General features: G+C 44.6%; 1 protein-coding gene across 5 annotated transcripts in view; it reads right to left on the bottom strand.

Moving 5' to 3' along the window:
- Positions 1-8,787: 8,787 nt before the first annotated feature.
- The window catches only part of RHOBTB2 (Rho related BTB domain containing 2), a 60,703-nt gene continuing 51,284 nt past the window's right edge, over positions 8,788-18,206 (bottom strand). For all 5 annotated transcript variants that reach the window (XM_040346172.1, XM_040346173.1, XM_040346175.1 and 2 more), the window contains 4 exons: positions 15,429-15,579; positions 12,663-12,751; positions 12,421-12,526; positions 8,788-9,613 (listed from right to left, as the gene is read on the bottom strand). In XM_040346172.1, coding sequence (XP_040202106.1) covers positions 9,408-9,613; positions 12,421-12,526; positions 12,663-12,751; positions 15,429-15,579 — 552 coding nt within the window. In that variant the 3' untranslated portion in view covers positions 8,788-9,407. The remainder of the gene's footprint in view (positions 9,614-12,420; positions 12,527-12,662; positions 12,752-15,428; positions 15,580-18,206) is intronic.

The raw sequence follows: 18,206 nt of genomic DNA, 5'->3' as shown, positions 1-18,206 counted from the left end.
CGCAGTCACTGTGCCATCACATGCAGCCACTGTGCCATCACATGCAGCCACTGTGCCCATCAAACGTAGCCACTGTGCCCATCAATTGTCGCCACTGTGCTCATCACACGCAGCCACTGTGCCATCACACGCAGCCACTGTGCCATCACATGCAGCCACTGTGCCTGTCAATTGTCGCCACTGTGCTCATCACACGCAGCCACTGTGCCATCACATGCAGCCACTGTGCCCATCAAACGTAGCCACTGTGCCCATCAATTGTCGCCACTGTGCTCATCACACGCAGCCACTGTGCCCATCAAACGTAGCCACTGTGCCCATCAAACGTAGCCACTGTGCCCATCACACGCAGCCACTGTGCCATCACATGCAGCCACTGTGCCCATCAAATGTAGCCACTGTGCCCATCAATTGTCGCCACTGTGCTCATCACACGCAGCCACTGTGCCATTACATGCAGCCACTGTGCCCATCAAACGTAGCCACTGTGCCCATCAATTGTCGCCAATGTGCTCATCACACACAGCCACTGTGCCCATCAATTGTCGCCACTGTGCCCATCAATTGTCGCCACTGTGCTCATCACACGCAGCCACTGTGCCCATCAAACGTAGCCACTGTGCCCATCAATTGTCGCCACTGTGCCCATCAATTGTCGCCACTGTGCCCATCAAACGCAGCCACTGTGCCCATCAATTGTCACCACTGTGCTCATCACACGCAGCCACTGTGCCCATCAAATGTAGCCACTGTGCCCATCAATTGTCGCCACTGTGCTCATCACACGCAGCCACTGTGCCATCACATGCAGCCACTGTGCCCATCAAACGTAGCCACTGTGCCCATCAATTGTCGCCACTGTGCCCATCACATGCAGCCACTGTGCCACCATTTTTACTGATGCCATGTGGGTTAATTTTTTAAATAAAAAATAGCAGTTTAAAAAAATGTTTGTTATTTTGAGCTTGCCTTCTCTAAAGAAAAAAAAAACATTAATTGCAGCCTCACTGTGCCACCAAACGCAGTCACTGTGCCATCACATGCAGCCACTGTGCCCATCAAAAGCAGCCACTGTGCCCATCAATTGTCGCCACTGTGCCCAAACGCATCCACTGTGCCAATCACACACAGCCACTGTGCCCATCAAACGCAGCCACTGTGCCCATCAATTGTCGCCACTGTGCCACTGTGCCACCATTTTTACTTATGCCATGTGGGTTGATTTTTAGTAATGCCATGTGGGTTAATTTTTACTGATGCCATGTGGGTTGATTTTTAGTAATGCCACGTGGGTTAATTTTTACTGATGCCATGTGGGTTGATTTTTACTGATGCCATGTGGGTTGGTTTTTACTTATGCCATGTGGGTTGATTTTTAGTAATGCCATGTGGGTTGATTTTTGCTAATGCCATGTGGGTTAATTTTTACTGATGCCATGTGGGTTAATTTTTACTAATGCCATGTGGGTTGATTTTTAGTAATGCCATGTGGGTTAATTTTTACTGATGCCATGTGGGTTGGTTTTTACTGATGCCATGTGGGTTAATTTTTACTGATGCCATGTGGGTTAATTTTTACTGATGCCATGTGGGTTGATTTTTACTGATGCCATGTGGGTTGATTTTTACTAATGCCATGTGGGTTGATTTTTACTAATGCTATACCGGTTGATTTTTACTGATGCCATGTGTTTTACTAATGCTATGATGGTTTATTTTTTTATTGCTGCATATTGCTCTTCGCATTACCCTCTCTGGATTGCTTAAGGGCTCTTTCACGCGTCCATTCCGTTCGTCCGTTTTTTGGACGTCCGTTAACGGACCGCAATGCTTCCCTATGGGCTAGCGTCCGTTAGCGGATGAGCATCCGCTAACGTCCGTTAGCATCCGTCTGCGTTCAGTTCCGTTTTTTTGGACGGAAGAAAACCCTATTTTTCTTCCGTCTAATAAACGGAACGGACGAAAAACGGACGTTAACGGATGATCCGTTTATCATCCGTTCCGCTAACATCCGTTTTTCTATGTAAAAAGCCACAAAAAAAACAAAAAAAAATGGATGGAAAAACTGATGCAAAAACTGATGAAAAACTGACGAAAAACTGATGGAAAAACGGATCAACTGATGAAAAAAAAACTGATCTGAAAAACTGAACAGACGTGTGAGGCTGGGTTCACACTACGGTTTTCCCGTCCGTCAGCCGCATACGATTTATATGAAAAACCGTATGCGGCTGAAACGGACGGGAACGTATGGAACCGCACATATGTACGTTTTCCATTGACATTAATGTTAAAGGAAAACGTATGCGGTTGCCATACTGTTTTAAAAACGACCGCAAAACCGTGGTTGAACACGGTTTTGCGTACGTTTAAAAAACGTTTTGCCAGCAAATCGTACGCACCCGGATGCATCTGAGTGCATACGATTTGCAATGCATTCTCTATCTATACGTTTTCCCGTCCGGGCCCGTACGTTTTCAATACTGAAATCGTATGCGGCTGACGGACGGGAAAACCGTAGTGTGAACCCAGCCTGAAAGAGCCCTTAATAGTTTGATCTATTGGCTTGAGATACGAATATACCTGGCGAGTAAAAATGCTGTCCCCCCCAGATTTGTAAGGGTTCCTACACCCATGATCACATGCAGCCACTGTGCCCATCAAACGTAGCCACTGTGCCCATCAATTGTCGCCACTGTGCTCATCACACGCAGCCACTGTGCCATCACACGCAGCCACTGTGCCATCACATGCAGCCACTGTGCCTGTCAATTGTCGCCACTGTGCTCATCACACGCAGCCACTGTGCCATCACATGCAGCCACTGTGCCCATCAAACGTAGCCACTGTGCCCATCAATTGTCGCCACTGTGCTCATCACACGCAGCCACTGTGCCCATCAAACGTAGCCACTGTGCCCATCAAACGTAGCCACTGTGCCCATCACACGCAGCCACTGTGCCATCACATGCAGCCACTGTGCCCATCAAATGTAGCCACTGTGCCCATCAATTGTCGCCACTGTGCTCATCACACGCAGCCACTGTGCCATTACATGCAGCCACTGTGCCCATCAAACGTAGCCACTGTGCCCATCAATTGTCGCCAATGTGCTCATCACACACAGCCACTGTGCCCATCAATTGTCGCCACTGTGCCCATCAATTGTCGCCACTGTGCTCATCACACGCAGCCACTGTGCCCATCAAACGTAGCCACTGTGCCCATCAATTGTCGCCACTGTGCCCATCAATTGTCGCCACTGTGCCCATCAAACGCAGCCACTGTGCCCATCAATTGTCACCACTGTGCTCATCACACGCAGCCACTGTGCCCATCAAATGTAGCCACTGTGCCCATCAATTGTCGCCACTGTGCTCATCACACGCAGCCACTGTGCCATCACATGCAGCCACTGTGCCCATCAAACGTAGCCACTGTGCCCATCAATTGTCGCCACTGTGCCCATCACATGCAGCCACTGTGCCACCATTTTTACTGATGCCATGTGGGTTAATTTTTTAAATAAAAAATAGCAGTTTAAAAAAATGTTTGTTATTTTGAGCTTGCCTTCTCTAAAGAAAAAAAAAACATTAATTGCAGCCTCACTGTGCCACCAAACGCAGTCACTGTGCCATCACATGCAGCCACTGTGCCCATCAAAAGCAGCCACTGTGCCCATCAATTGTCGCCACTGTGCCCAAACGCATCCACTGTGCCAATCACACACAGCCACTGTGCCCATCAAACGCAGCCACTGTGCCCATCAATTGTCGCCACTGTGCCACTGTGCCACCATTTTTACTTATGCCATGTGGGTTGATTTTTAGTAATGCCATGTGGGTTAATTTTTACTGATGCCATGTGGGTTGATTTTTAGTAATGCCACGTGGGTTAATTTTTACTGATGCCATGTGGGTTGATTTTTACTGATGCCATGTGGGTTGGTTTTTACTTATGCCATGTGGGTTGATTTTTAGTAATGCCATGTGGGTTGATTTTTGCTAATGCCATGTGGGTTAATTTTTACTGATGCCATGTGGGTTAATTTTTACTAATGCCATGTGGGTTGATTTTTAGTAATGCCATGTGGGTTAATTTTTACTGATGCCATGTGGGTTGGTTTTTACTGATGCCATGTGGGTTAATTTTTACTGATGCCATGTGGGTTAATTTTTACTGATGCCATGTGGGTTGATTTTTACTGATGCCATGTGGGTTGATTTTTACTAATGCCATGTGGGTTGATTTTTACTAATGCTATACCGGTTGATTTTTACTGATGCCATGTGTTTTACTAATGCTATGATGGTTTATTTTTTTATTGCTGCATATTGCTCTTCGCATTACCCTCTCTGGATTGCTTAAGGGCTCTTTCACGCGTCCATTCCGTTCGTCCGTTTTTTGGACGTCCGTTAACGGACCGCAATGCTTCCCTATGGGCTAGCGTCCGTTAGCGGATGAGCATCCGCTAACGTCCGTTAGCATCCGTCTGCGTTCAGTTCCGTTTTTTTGGACGGAAGAAAACCCTATTTTTCTTCCGTCTAATAAACGGAACGGACGAAAAACGGACGTTAACGGATGATCCGTTTATCATCCGTTCCGCTAACATCCGTTTTTCTATGTAAAAAGCCACAAAAAAAACAAAAAAAAATGGATGGAAAAACTGATGCAAAAACTGATGAAAAACTGACGAAAAACTGATGGAAAAACGGATCAACTGATGAAAAAAAAACTGATCTGAAAAACTGAACAGACGTGTGAGGCTGGGTTCACACTACGGTTTTCCCGTCCGTCAGCCGCATACGATTTATATGAAAAACCGTATGCGGCTGAAACGGACGGGAACGTATGGAACCGCACATATGTACGTTTTCCATTGACATTAATGTTAAAGGAAAACGTATGCGGTTGCCATACTGTTTTAAAAACGACCGCAAAACCGTGGTTGAACACGGTTTTGCGTACGTTTAAAAAACGTTTTGCCAGCAAATCGTACGCACCCGGATGCATCTGAGTGCATACGATTTGCAATGCATTCTCTATCTATACGTTTTCCCGTCCGGGCCCGTACGTTTTCAATACTGAAATCGTATGCGGCTGACGGACGGGAAAACCGTAGTGTGAACCCAGCCTGAAAGAGCCCTTAATAGTTTGATCTATTGGCTTGAGATACGAATATACCTGGCGAGTAAAAATGCTGTCCCCCCCAGATTTGTAAGGGTTCCTACACCCATGGCTGTCAGTAAATTTTTGAACGCCATCACTGCGCACAGAAATTTGGAAAGAATACACAAATCGCCATCTAGATAATGAATAGGATGCTACTAAAAAATACAGCTATTTTCCAGTCTGTTTTTCATTTTATGACCGTCACTCAGTGTCAAATTTAGAAACTAGGTCCTTTACGTTTAAAATGAGATTTCATGATGCAAGTATTCTTGCGATCCCAAGGGCCTACCAAATTACAGCCAGTACTTGGAATGTTATGAATGTGTAAGAGTTATGTGATTACCAATAAAATAGATAAAATGCTAATAAGAAACAAGTGATCACTGTGTATTCATCACACATTGAATAATGTGCTAAGTTACAGAATCCTATCTAGAATTTTGGAACACTGGAGCTCCATCAGATTAAAATTTCAATTATATTAAAGCGGGGGTTCACCCTAAAAACAATTTTCTAACATTACATTGAGCTCAGTGCCGACAATGACAGTATGCCAATTTTTTTTTTTTTTGCTGTACATACCTCAAAGCTATTTTCTTAGCCGGCTTCCGGGTAGTGAATCCCGTGGGAGTGGGCATTCCTATGCAGCAGTTAGTGATTGACGTGATGACAAAAACTACCCACCCCATCGCATAAGGAGTGTCACGAGTTGCCGAAAGAAGCCAAACGTCGGTGCGCAGGCGCCGTATAGCGCTGACTTGACGTTCGGCTACTCGTGACGCTCCTTATGCGACGGGGTGGGTAGTTTTTGTCATCAAGTCAATCACCTGCTGGATAGGAACGCCCACTCCCGCGGGATTTACTACCCGGAAGCCGGCTAAGAAAATAGCTATACGAGGTATGTACAGCAAAAAAAATAAATAAAAAAAATCGGCATACTGCCAATGTTGAGACATTGGGGGTTATTTACGAAAGGCAAATCTACTTTGCACTACAAGCACACTGAAAGTGCATTAGGAAGTGTAGTCACTGTAGATCTGAGGGGGAGATCTGAAATGAGGGGAATCTCTGCTGATTTTATCATCCAATCACGTGCAAGCTAAAATGCTGTTTTTTATTTTCCTTGCATGTCCCCCCCTCGGATCTACAGCGACTGCTCTTCCAAGTGCACTTGTAATGCAAAGTGGATTTGCCTTTAGTAAATAACTCCCATTGTGTTGGTTAACTGGTGGCACTGTGCTAGGTTTTTAGGATCATTTCCAATATGGAAAATGTCTGCATGGAATAGGCACTATCTTCAAGTGTGTGTGTGTGTGTGTGTGTATGTTTTCTCCAGTTTAATTACAAAATCCAAAATATACAGGCAGAATAATTTCCACTTCTACCCAAATAACTCTACTGTGTGGGTATGCAGAAGGCAGGCTTGTCACTTGTGTAAGGGCACATATAAGCTTCTCTAGGGCTGGGACTACTATGATTGGTACTTCGCAAAGCTCTGCAGAAATTGTATGGTACTGTAAAAGAATAAAATAAAAATGTCATAACTTCTGTCTGTCCATGAATGCAGCCTGGCCATCCTTTACAAGTCAAGAAACACTTTCAGTATGTACCATCAACATCCACGCCTTTCACTTGTCATTTACTAATCTGCACACACATATTGCTGTACATTTATATACAAAGATATGCACCTATAGTGATAGGTGTGCAAGAAACCCTGTATTAGTAATGGTTAGGTACCGAGGGGATGGAAATTTGTGACTGATGAAAGGAAGGTCCCAAGAGGCTCTAAGTCCATACCATGGCCACCCTGTGACAGAGGACAGGCTGGGACAAGCCACAGGCTAGGCTTCTGTAAAGGACGAGCCTTACACCTAACAATTTTAACTTAACAAAAAGTGCCATAGCAACGTATTCAGGCCCTCATCTTCCAACTGCAGTTGGAGAATGAAAACAAGAATCACATTTGTTGCTGCAGACACCTCCACTTTCCCTTTGTTAAAACCGCCATGCATGAGGCAATCCATCTTCCCTCTTTACAAGGCAATGTGGCTGATTTGTCTTAACATCAGATACAAATATCAATGCTGTAAAAGAAAAATTTATAATGATCAGGTGTCTGGATACTTCTTTTTTATAAGAGTATGGATTCAAATGACACCATAAATCTCTTCATATTTGGATTCAATTTCACCAGCCATTGCCAGAAGTAAGAAAGCTACATGCATGTTTGGCTATGGACACCATTATAAAAACTAACTGTAAATATATAAATTACTTGTCGTGGAACTTATTATATTAGAATGCAAATCCTGCTACCCTCTGATTGCACCAACTTGCTGGCACAAAGAGTTGGTGTGACCAACCATCCAAGATGGCAAACTAAGCCATGACCAGAGGTCCAAGTGCGATTACATTTTATATACTTCCAGTCTGGGTAATTGACTAACAATAGGTAAGTGGTCTCCAAACTGTGGCCCAGGGGCCAGATGTGACCCTTTGCTTGCCATTATAAGGCGCTTAGGACACATTTCCTCTCACCGACACCGATAAGGCACCATTCTTCCACTGACACCATCAATAGGGCACTATTCCTTCCACTGACACCATTAATGGGGTACTAGTCTACCCACTGACACCAACGATGGGGCACAATTCCTCGCACTGACATCAATGAGGCACTATTCCTTCCACTGACACCGATGGGGCACCATTCTTCACACTGACACCATCAATTAGGCACTATTCCTTCCACTGGCACCAACGATGGGGCACTATTCCTCTCGCTGACACCATAGATGGGGTACCATTTCTCCCACGGACACCAGCAATGGGGCACTATTCCTTCCACTGGCACCAACAATGGGGCACTATTCCACTCACTGACATCATAGATGGGGCACTATTTCTCCCATTGACATTATCGACTGGGCACAATTCCTCCTGCTAAATCCAATGATGGGTCATGGATAACTCCCACCGATGCTGGCACATTTTCTACTCCCACTGGCCACAGTCTGCCCCCCTCAAGCCTGAAAGACAGTAAACTGTCCCTTTATTTAAAAAAAGTTTGGAGACCCCTGCAGTAGGTCATTAACTACTATAATCCTAACTGATGGCTTTATATCAACATAAAGTTCACCTTCATTTTGCATTCTAGGAAGTCAAACTCAGCTGACCATTCTTGGGGTGACCTTTTAAGAAAAGAGGATCAAAACTCAGTGATATATAACCCTATATAAGTTGCAGCACAGTTTAAGGTAACAGTACTTTCAATTAGAAGTTTTACCTACATCAGTTTACCCCTGCTCCCTTAATGTGTTGGCATCATTCTAGCCCATTTATCAACGCAGGCAAAATGCTTCAACAAGGTTCACCCCAAAGATGCACTGCGTTCTAGTGTGCTGAAAAACAGTCCCACATGCTTCAATTTGGGTGTGTGACCTGCAACTGCGAATCAAATCAATTTAAAAGGAAAAGGAACTTTTCCTAAATAAATTTAGTACCATACTGTATATATAAAAAAAGTAGCTAATGCAAATGTTTGGTGTGAACAGTCCCTACAAATTGCTGTAATTACATTGGCAATAAAATTTAAAAAGAAACAAAATAAGGTGAAATTGTTGCAAAGTTTTATCTTTCTAAGTTAACTATAGAAATATAACCTTATACTTATGGTTTGTGGGCTAAAAAGATAAAAATGATGGTGGTGGGCATCTGATGAAGGAGAACGGCACCCCAAAACTCTGCTTCATCGTTTTGTACATCTCACATTTTAAAAGAATCTAAAAGGATTTACACTGCTAAATTGCAATTAAGGCTTGTTGTATGTCATTTGTAATCACAATAGGTCTCTGGAGTGGTTGGGCGATCAGCTTTTATCAGATGTGTTTGATTGGGACTTGCCTTCTCCACTTTGGTCTATACAGACAAGTGATGATACTGTGCAAATCGGGTTAATCTGGGAAAAGTGACATTGTAATACAGATAATGTAAGGTGTGTGTATTGGAAGGGGAACATTCCTGATAATCTAGCTGTGGTTGCATTGCTCAGGCATTCTATTTACAGATAAGACTTATGTTAGTTAAATCCAGAGATATGTATTGTATAAATGTCCCCATGTATTTAGCAGGAGAAAATTGTTCACAATCACTCGGAATTAGACACAGGAGCTCTCATCCCAGCTTGAACTCATAGCTGCCAGAGGGAGATAATGGAGCCGCGGTAGCAGGCCCTAACCCACCGCGGAGGAGGAAGTAGTAGAGGATGCTGGGGATTCTGTATTGGAGCTGTTCCAGAACAACCAGCGTCTCTTGGGCTGTCTCTTCTGGTGCAGAGCTGTCTCCTTCTCACGTTCTCTCTCAGCTCTCTGAAAGTGGTCTTCCTCCTTAAGGTACCAAACGGGGGGCCATCGCTGAGTCTCTAGAATCTGCTGATTCTCTGAACATAAAATAAATAAATAAATGAAGTATACATACAATACACCATCAAATAATTCTCTGTAGCAACCTCTTATACCACCACCCCCTCCCTTTAGAATGTAAGCTCTACGAGCAGGGCCCTCCTGCACCTTTTGTATTGAACTGTTCTGTAATTGTGTTGTCCCCCTATACATTGTAAAGCAATGCGCAAATCTGTTGGCGCTATATAAATCGTTAATATACAGGGCCGTCTTTAATATGGATTGGACCCTGGGCAAACATTTTCTTGGCCCCCCCCCCCCCCCCCCCCCCCGCTCATGCAATTTAGCTCTTCACCCAAACATCTCAAAAAACAAACACACACATAGAATTATCAAAAAAAAAAAGGAAGTTGACAGGCTGCGCCCCCCTGAATATTGCGCCCAGGGAAGCCGTACTGGCTGCCCCCCCCCCCACGCTATGCCACTGCATGCAGCATTTTAAAATTTCAGTGGCCTTGAAATTTACCCAGCTTTTGCACCATGCGACTTACCTGCAGTTCCTGCACTGGCAAGCTTGCTGCGTTTTTAGGTATGTGGGCCATGCATTTAAAAACAGTGCGTTTGCATGACAGTCAACGCAAATGCACTGTGTTTTTAAATGCATGGCCCACATACCTAAAAATGCAGCAAGCTTGCCAGTGAAGGAACTGCAGGTAAGTCGCATGGTGCAAAAGCAGGATGGATTTCAAGGCCACTGAAATTTTTAAATGCTGCATGCACCTTTTTTTCTGTGGGAAACGCAGGCATAGCAGCCCATTCAAATGAATAGGATGCTGTGCCTTTGTGGCCCCCAACCTGCATACATGTGAATCAGGCCTAAAGTATGCCCATCAAGCAGTGTCTGGTCTGGTGGTGGCCCAGGCCATGCAAATAAATCCTTCTGGACACAGCCACAGCCTGGACAGGATTTACTAACTGTCTGGATTAACTACCTATATGGGGAGCAGGAGCCTAGGGAGGAGAAAGACCTACCTTGTCCGGTCCTGGCCATCTCAGCTCGCTCTGATCAGTGGCTGCCTGAGCTGCCTCACTCACAGGAGCACTCTGCTTCGGCTCCCCTGCGCAGTCCGACTCCTACCTCCCCGAGGCCTCCTGCCGTGTAGCGCACACACCATTCACGGCAAGGGGTGGGGTCAGAGCGTCAGTGGAGCTCAAGGCCCTGCCCACTCCTCGCTCCTTGCTAGAGAAAATATTCAGCAGCAGAGACTGCACAGTGCGCCAATGCCAGACCCGGCCGGGTGTCTGCTTCTGTGCGCAGAAAGTGCAGTCAGGCGACGGGCAGACTGCGGCTTAAGGGACAGCTCTGCTTAAATTGGGCCCCTAAAGATTGACAGGGCCCTGGGCAGCTGCCCCTTTTTGCCTTGCGGTAAAGACGGCTATGATAATATATGTATACTTTATGCATTATACATTTCCTTTCTACTGTATCTCTCCACTTGTCCATTTTTGCCATGTCGCAGTGTGAGAGAAGAAGCCTGTGTTCTGAGGTGAACAGGGCAGGAGACAGGAGAGGGGAAAGTCTCTGGATCTGATGCACCCGGCCTCAACTAGTTCTACTGACAAGATGTACAAATAAACCACAAACAAAAAACAAAACCTACAGCACAACCAGCACTGACTGTACACAAGACTCCCATAGACAGGTAGCTACCCAAGAACATGGGGAAACTAAAATCTACCCATCTTTGAACCAGCTGAATGCATGAAGTGAACCTCCAAGGAAATCACAATCTCAAACTGGACACATTTCATGCCATGGATGGCCCCATCAGCAGCACTAAACTTCAACTGAAAAACTGAAGAAGCCAGATGAAAATTTGTCACCAAACATCAAATGCATTCAATCAGCTCTGCTCAACGAATGTATGGCTAGCCTTAGGTTCTTTCCACACGAGCGGACCAATCAGGTCTGCCTGTCAGTTTTTCAGGTAGACCAATCAGACCCTCCATTCTCCTCTAAGGCCCCGTACACACGGTCGGACAAAACCGATGAGAATGGTCCGACGGACCGTTTATCAGTTCACCTCTGAAGTGGCCGTACGGCCTGATATGTGTACACACCGTCAGTCCAAAATCCGATCAGGTCAGAACGCGGTGACGTCAAACACACGACGTGCTGAATAAAATGAAGTTCAATGCTTCCAAGCATGCGTCGACTTGATTCTGAGCATGCGCGGGTTTTGAACCGATGCTTTTCTGTACTAACCATCGGTTTGGTCCGATTAGGCAGCGGTCCATCGGTTCGGTTTAGAAGCATGTTTTAAAATTTTGGACCGAAGAAAAACAGACCGATGGCCTATACACACGGTCGGTTTGGTCTGATGAAAATGAACATCGGTTCATTCTCATCGGACCAAACCGACCGTGTGTACGGGGCCTAAGGAGAAGCGGGTGTAAACGGACATGTGTCGGTTTACACCCGCCAACATCCAATCCACTAAAGACAGATAGGGATCCGTTCCCCATCTATCCATTGGATCAGAACAGATGGCAGTCGGGTGTAAACGGCAGGCAGTGTGTTTACATCCATGTGCCCTTAGAGTAGGCTGTGTCTGCTCTACAGAAGTGGACACGGGCCAGCCATCCAATCCCCCCCTGCTGAACAGGTGGACTCCTGGCAGAGTCTGCCCCGTGAGAAAGGGGCCTTACAGAGATTTTGAAAAGTGAATGAATTAAGGAAATTCTGTTTTATTGAACATTAAAGAGCAAAACAAAAGGAGATTAAGTTTACAGGCAATATATATCGGTAAGATGTTTACCAGGTTAGATGTTCCAAATGACTCACCTGGGGAGACGAGTTTAATTTCTCGGGGGAATTTTCTGCAAACACGGTTGTAGTTTGTAGAGATGTGATGTAAACACCAGGCTGCCAACTGCTGAGCCCCATGGAACTAAAAGATGGTAAAAGAGTAAGGAGGTGGTCAGTGTACATTATTCTGGTGGAGATCTGAGTAGAAGAAGCCATGGGTCTGGGTCAGCTGTATAGTCACACTATGAGAAGCTGGCCTAGAACATGCAGTCATTTACCTGAGCAGCCTCCAGTAACATAAGAGCGTCTCCATCTATGTCCTTGTGATTCAGAGAGGCATCCATCATCATCGACACTGTGTGTTTCTCTGTTACAGAACGATACATAAGATCAGGCCAGAAAATTTAAATACTGACAACGATAAATTGTCTGTTAAAGTATGGCGCCTGTATCTACCCAGAATACAGTGCGTGTTCAAGGTCATGCACTCATTCCTGCACAGCTGTCAAATTTTGATAGTTGGCTGTGTCCATGCAGCCACTGCGTCTGCAACCACTTCCATGGGTTGCCTGCACGCAGCTGGGGGCGGCTGCAGACACCAAAATACATTCATCATGCATGCAGTACAGTTGCCAGCACCTTTTTGAACAAGGCTTAAAGCAGAGCTATAGGCAAAACTTTTTTTTCATTTTGGGTAGAGCAAGGATGGGTTATAACCCGTTAGATTTTCCTTCGCCATCTGTGTCTCATTATGGAGATTTCCCTTCACTTCCTGTTCCATAGCTGAACAGGAAGCGAGAGGCAATCTCTGCAAATTAAGGGAATTCTTTGGGGACCCCCAGGTCACAAGAACTAGTGTCCCCATTGAAAAATTTCCTTACTATTACTTTTCAGGGGACAACCCAGAATTTGGAATTTTCTTACTTTCACTTTTAATGATAACGTTAAACAGGACAAATAGAGAGGGTGAATCTCCTTAATGGGGGAACAGACAGCAATTAAGAACTGACAAGTATTCGCATCCCTCTTCACTCTATCCAAAACTAAAAACTAAAGTTTTACCTTTAGTTATACTTTATCTCAAAGCATTTTTGTTATAGCGTAAAGAAGGGTTAAAACACCTGCCAGGTTCGTAGGCAGGTGCAGTTAGCTAGTCTATCACTAGGTGGCTCTGTGGCAGAACAGTTTCTGGTCACAGCAGACAGTGTCATCAGTTGCCGGGCCCCTTTTCAGTTGAGCCCCTCTTCAGTGTTATGGGTGAGTCAGTGTCCAGTTATAAACAAGGTTGTGAGGAGCCTTAGCAACACTTGGGGCATGGAAGCTAAACACCCCACACCTATGTGGATGTAAACAGTGCGTGTAAGTCCTGAAAAGGGCAGGAGGCCAGGGAGGAGCAGACCTGCACCCAAGAAGAGCTAGCTGAAGACTTTGTCCCTTATGGAGATAGGGCTAGGGCAGATTGCAATGGGCCCTTTAGGCAAGGCCAAGAGTTCCCTGAGTGAGCTTACTTCCCTTGAGGGTCCTTGGAGAAGTTACCCTATGGATGAGGCAACTACAGAGAGCACAGAGATGGCTGCTAAAAGTGCTGCATATTCTTTCATATGACTGTCTACTAAATGTGATTGACTGCGTATTGTCAAGTGACTCCAGAATGTATGTCGAAATTATGTGACTCCAAAATTCCATCAATAAAGTGCAGCAAACTACTTTATTTTTGGACATTCCTTCCTTTGGGGATGTCAAGGTCAGCATCCAGGAATGTCATGTGGAGACCTCTGGCATGGAGTGGGGCACAAGATGGCGGAGGGTTCGGCCTCAGCAGGAGTGGACCGTGTTCTAGCAGGACAGGAGCAGGGGTAGGGACAATTTAAGCCAATCACAAAGGCAGTCTTACAGGTTTTTGTTGCTATACCCACTGTATGTCCTGGAGACACAACAGGAAGAAGAAACCTCCACAAATTAAGTAGAAATCTTCTCTTAGTTGTCACCAGTATGTCCCATCAAAAGACTTCTGCTCACTTCCTGTTCTGGTAACTACTGTATAATTTTTGATACTATGACTTTGGTAATAACAACAGAGGGTGATTCTCCCCAGTGTGCACATAGACAGCAAAAGAAACCTGAGCATTTTTCTGGGTGGAAAATTGTCAGCCAGTGGCTTCATCCAATCAGGTGCAGCCACTGTTTAGATATTCTGACAGCTGGTGGCAATGGCTGTCGGAAGACAATAACCAGACTTGTATCCGCATTGTAAATGTTGGTCATAGACGATTTGTTTTTTGTTTTTGTGCGGCCAGCGGTCTGAGTGAAAAAAACTGATTCCTCCATCCACCTTTTTTTTGTGTGTCCCTGCCAGGGCATTGTATACTGATAGAGGGACCCGCTGAGTGAGGACAGCCACACAATTGAAATTCGTCCAATCCCTGCTGAAATGGACGAATTTTAATCAGAGTATAGCCAGATTTAGCATGGAAGGAGGAATCTGTTAGATTTTTTTAGCCTGCTGGCCAATGTAAAAAAGACTATTTGGGTATAGTCGGCATTGCTGTTGGCCGTTTGCCTTTTACCAAGTCTAAAGATTAATATTTCACACAACCGGTAATGCTGATAAGAAACATATCGTACATTACCACCTCTGTTGAAGGACCTAAAAACAATCATGTGGTTACCGTGTGACCTATGATTCAGAGTTACTGGATGAAAAACAGAAGTCTCGGATTTTAGATCGATTTTGTAAGCAGGTTTTAACTCGCTGCCTCCTGCAGCCTGGCAGAGAGCCCAGAGATTTATTTAAATACATTTATGCCCCTCCCAAGAAGCTTGAAATTACTCATACAGAAGTGTTTACTTTTAATGAACTGAATTAATTACATTTAGAATTGGAAAAAATTAAATTTGGTGCCTTAGCAGCCCATTTAGATGAATCGGCTGCCTTAATGCAACACATATAAACATGCAACATAATGAGCATTAAACACATTGCAATGGACTGCCTAGACTTGAACAGGTCCTTAACGTTACTCATCATAAAGCACAATATTTACCGGTCAGAGCTACTAAATGTGGCAGGCAAAGCCTGTTTCCCAGTATGACGAGGTCCAGTGGGTCAAGATCAGATCCTGCGGTGAACTGCCCAGTGTAGAGATACTCGAGCACTGCACGCATACTGGCCTTAGAGGTATAGGGGAGCACCACCTGCAGATGCACAACAGCCTTGATTAATAAAACAAGAAGCAGTCTACCCAGACCAAAATAGCCATATACACTATATTACCAAGAGTATTGGGACGCCTGCCTTTCCATTAATTTTAATAGCATCCCAGTCTTAATCCGTAGGGTCCAAATAATTTAATGGAGGGGGGATTAGACGCTCACTTCACAGTGGGCATTTGGCGCCTAATTAAGCTCAAAAATCAATCAATCAATGGTGTGGGGTTGTTTTTCAGGGGTTGGGATTGGCGATTGTAAAGTCGAATTTTTAAATAAACATGTTATACCTACCTGCCCTGTGCAGTGGTTTTGCACAGGGCAGCCCGGATTCTCCACTTCTCTGGCCCCTCTTCTGTGCTCCTGGTCCCTCCCTCCTGTCGAGTGCCCCCACAGCAAGCAGCTTGCTATGGGGGCTTGCGAGCAGAGTCACAGCTCCCTGTGTCTATTTAGAGCTCCTGATTGGCTGACCGATTGAAAGCAGTGGGAGCCAATGGTGCTCAGGAGGAGAGTCCTGGATGGCCAAGGCACTAGTGGACATCGCTGGACAGAGATGGGGCTCAGGTAAGTATTGGTGGGTGGGGGGGGGGGGATTGGGGCGGCTGCTACACAGAAGTTTTTTTTTATCTTAATGCCTAGAATCTGACTTTACATCCACTTTAAGGCGTCAGCATACCAAGACATTTTGGACAATTTCATGTTCCTAACTTTGTGAAAACTGTTTGGGGGTGGTCCCCTTCCTGTTCCAACATGACTGCGCACCAGTGCACAAAGCAAGGTCCATAAAGACATGGATTCGTGAGTTTGGGGTGGCGAACTTGGGAAAATATAGACACAAAAAGCGTCTATACGGTAATGCGCTGCCAAAATAATCTTAAACTAAGCAGCCAACACAACAAAAAATAGATCACTTTTTGTCACAAATAGAACATGGAAAAAACAAAAGTGTGGCGCTGATGAAAGTATAGAACAAAGTCCATATGATAGGACAGTTGCAAATAGCAGATAAGAACAAAGTCCATATGATAGGACAGTTGCAAATAGCAGATAAGCCAAAGTCCACAGTAGAACCAGATCTCTGAAGCAGATGAGGGACAACAAAGTATAAGTTCCTTAAACCATGAAGATGGGTAAAGATGTCTGCTTACCAGAAGTTGAGACTTGAATAGGTGTACACCTATCAAGTCATACAGGCTTGTAGGTTACTGAGAACCTGATGTCGTCTGCTGGGGGAAAGGGATGTGGGATCCAATGGTAATTCCTCCTTGATGTTTGTTGATTAGCCGGTAACCATATAGAAGTCTCAGACACGAGAATCGTTGATTGACCAAAGGGAAATTAAAACACACATAGCGTGATACTGTATATGGTTGAAATTTATTTTAAAGGGAATATAAAATTTACACTCACGTGTGACCGGAGGTAATAAAAGCGCTTGTACAATAAAAGGCAGAAAAGGTCAGTGTCTTCTCCCGACGCGTTTCGTTCAATAGAACATCGTCTTGGGGCACTGACCTTCTGCCAACATAAGCCAAATATATAACTGTAGATGTCCCCTACCTTAATTCCATGATCCGTATGGGGACAGGTCGCGCCGCATCTAAATGAGTCTCCACTTCCGGGTTGGAACAAGATGGAGTCACTAGCGTGCGCTTCAAGCCTCGATCTGAAAACGAGGCTTGAAGGGGAATGGGACGCACACTGGGCGGAAAAGCACGCACAAAGACAAGGAGCGGAACGTAATTGCGCTAAACACCAACGTAAGTGACGTGACGTGACTGGCGTTCAGAATATGAAGCGCAATGAAGAAAATATGCGTTTCACCGACAAAGGACGAAAGCTCACGTGGTGTAAAGCCTCCAATAGAGGCACACGGTGAACATGATACAAAACCGCAACGCAAAAAAAATGGGGACATCTAGCGTTTATATAAGGAATGGCACCAAATAACCAGTTGTAAGTCAGTTAGATGTAATAATGGTCACATATGCATGTGAATATTAAAAGCAAAAAACAATAAGAAAATTCATCTAAAAATTCATAAACACATAAAATATCAATCTATCAATGTATAAGAATTAAAGATGAAGTAAAAATAAAATTAAAAATAAGAAGTCTAGAAATGTAAAAAGAGATTTTTTACATGATCATATATGACAACAGTACCATAATAAAAAACAAAGAATGGGGATAATCATGATTTGTTAATAAAATAATTAATATCCCATTCAACATTCAATCCATATGGCATATACGTTTGTAATTCGTATATCCAAAATGTTTCAATCCTCGATACCCCTCTAGTCTTGGCTCCACCTCTCCAGGGGGCCACAAACTTGTCTATAATCAAAAATTGGGTACCAGCAGGATCGCGATTATGTTCTTGTCTGAAATGTCGTGGTACCGTATGTTTTGTACTGCCCCCTAAAATCTTAGCAACATGTTCACCTACGCGAACTGAGAATGCTCTGATAGTACGACCCACATATTGCTTGCCACACGGACAAGTAATCAAGTAGACAATATGTGTGGTGGCACAAGTGCAAAAAGATTTAATCGGGTAAATTTTGCCCGTAATGCGTGACTGAAATTCAACAGATTTCGAACGCCCACAA

The sequence above is a fragment of the Rana temporaria genome, chromosome 3 (genome assembly GCF_905171775.1).
Source record: "Rana temporaria chromosome 3, aRanTem1.1, whole genome shotgun sequence".
Taxonomy (NCBI): domain Eukaryota; kingdom Metazoa; phylum Chordata; class Amphibia; order Anura; family Ranidae; genus Rana; species Rana temporaria.
This window is presented reverse-complemented; position numbering and strand designations above follow the sequence as displayed.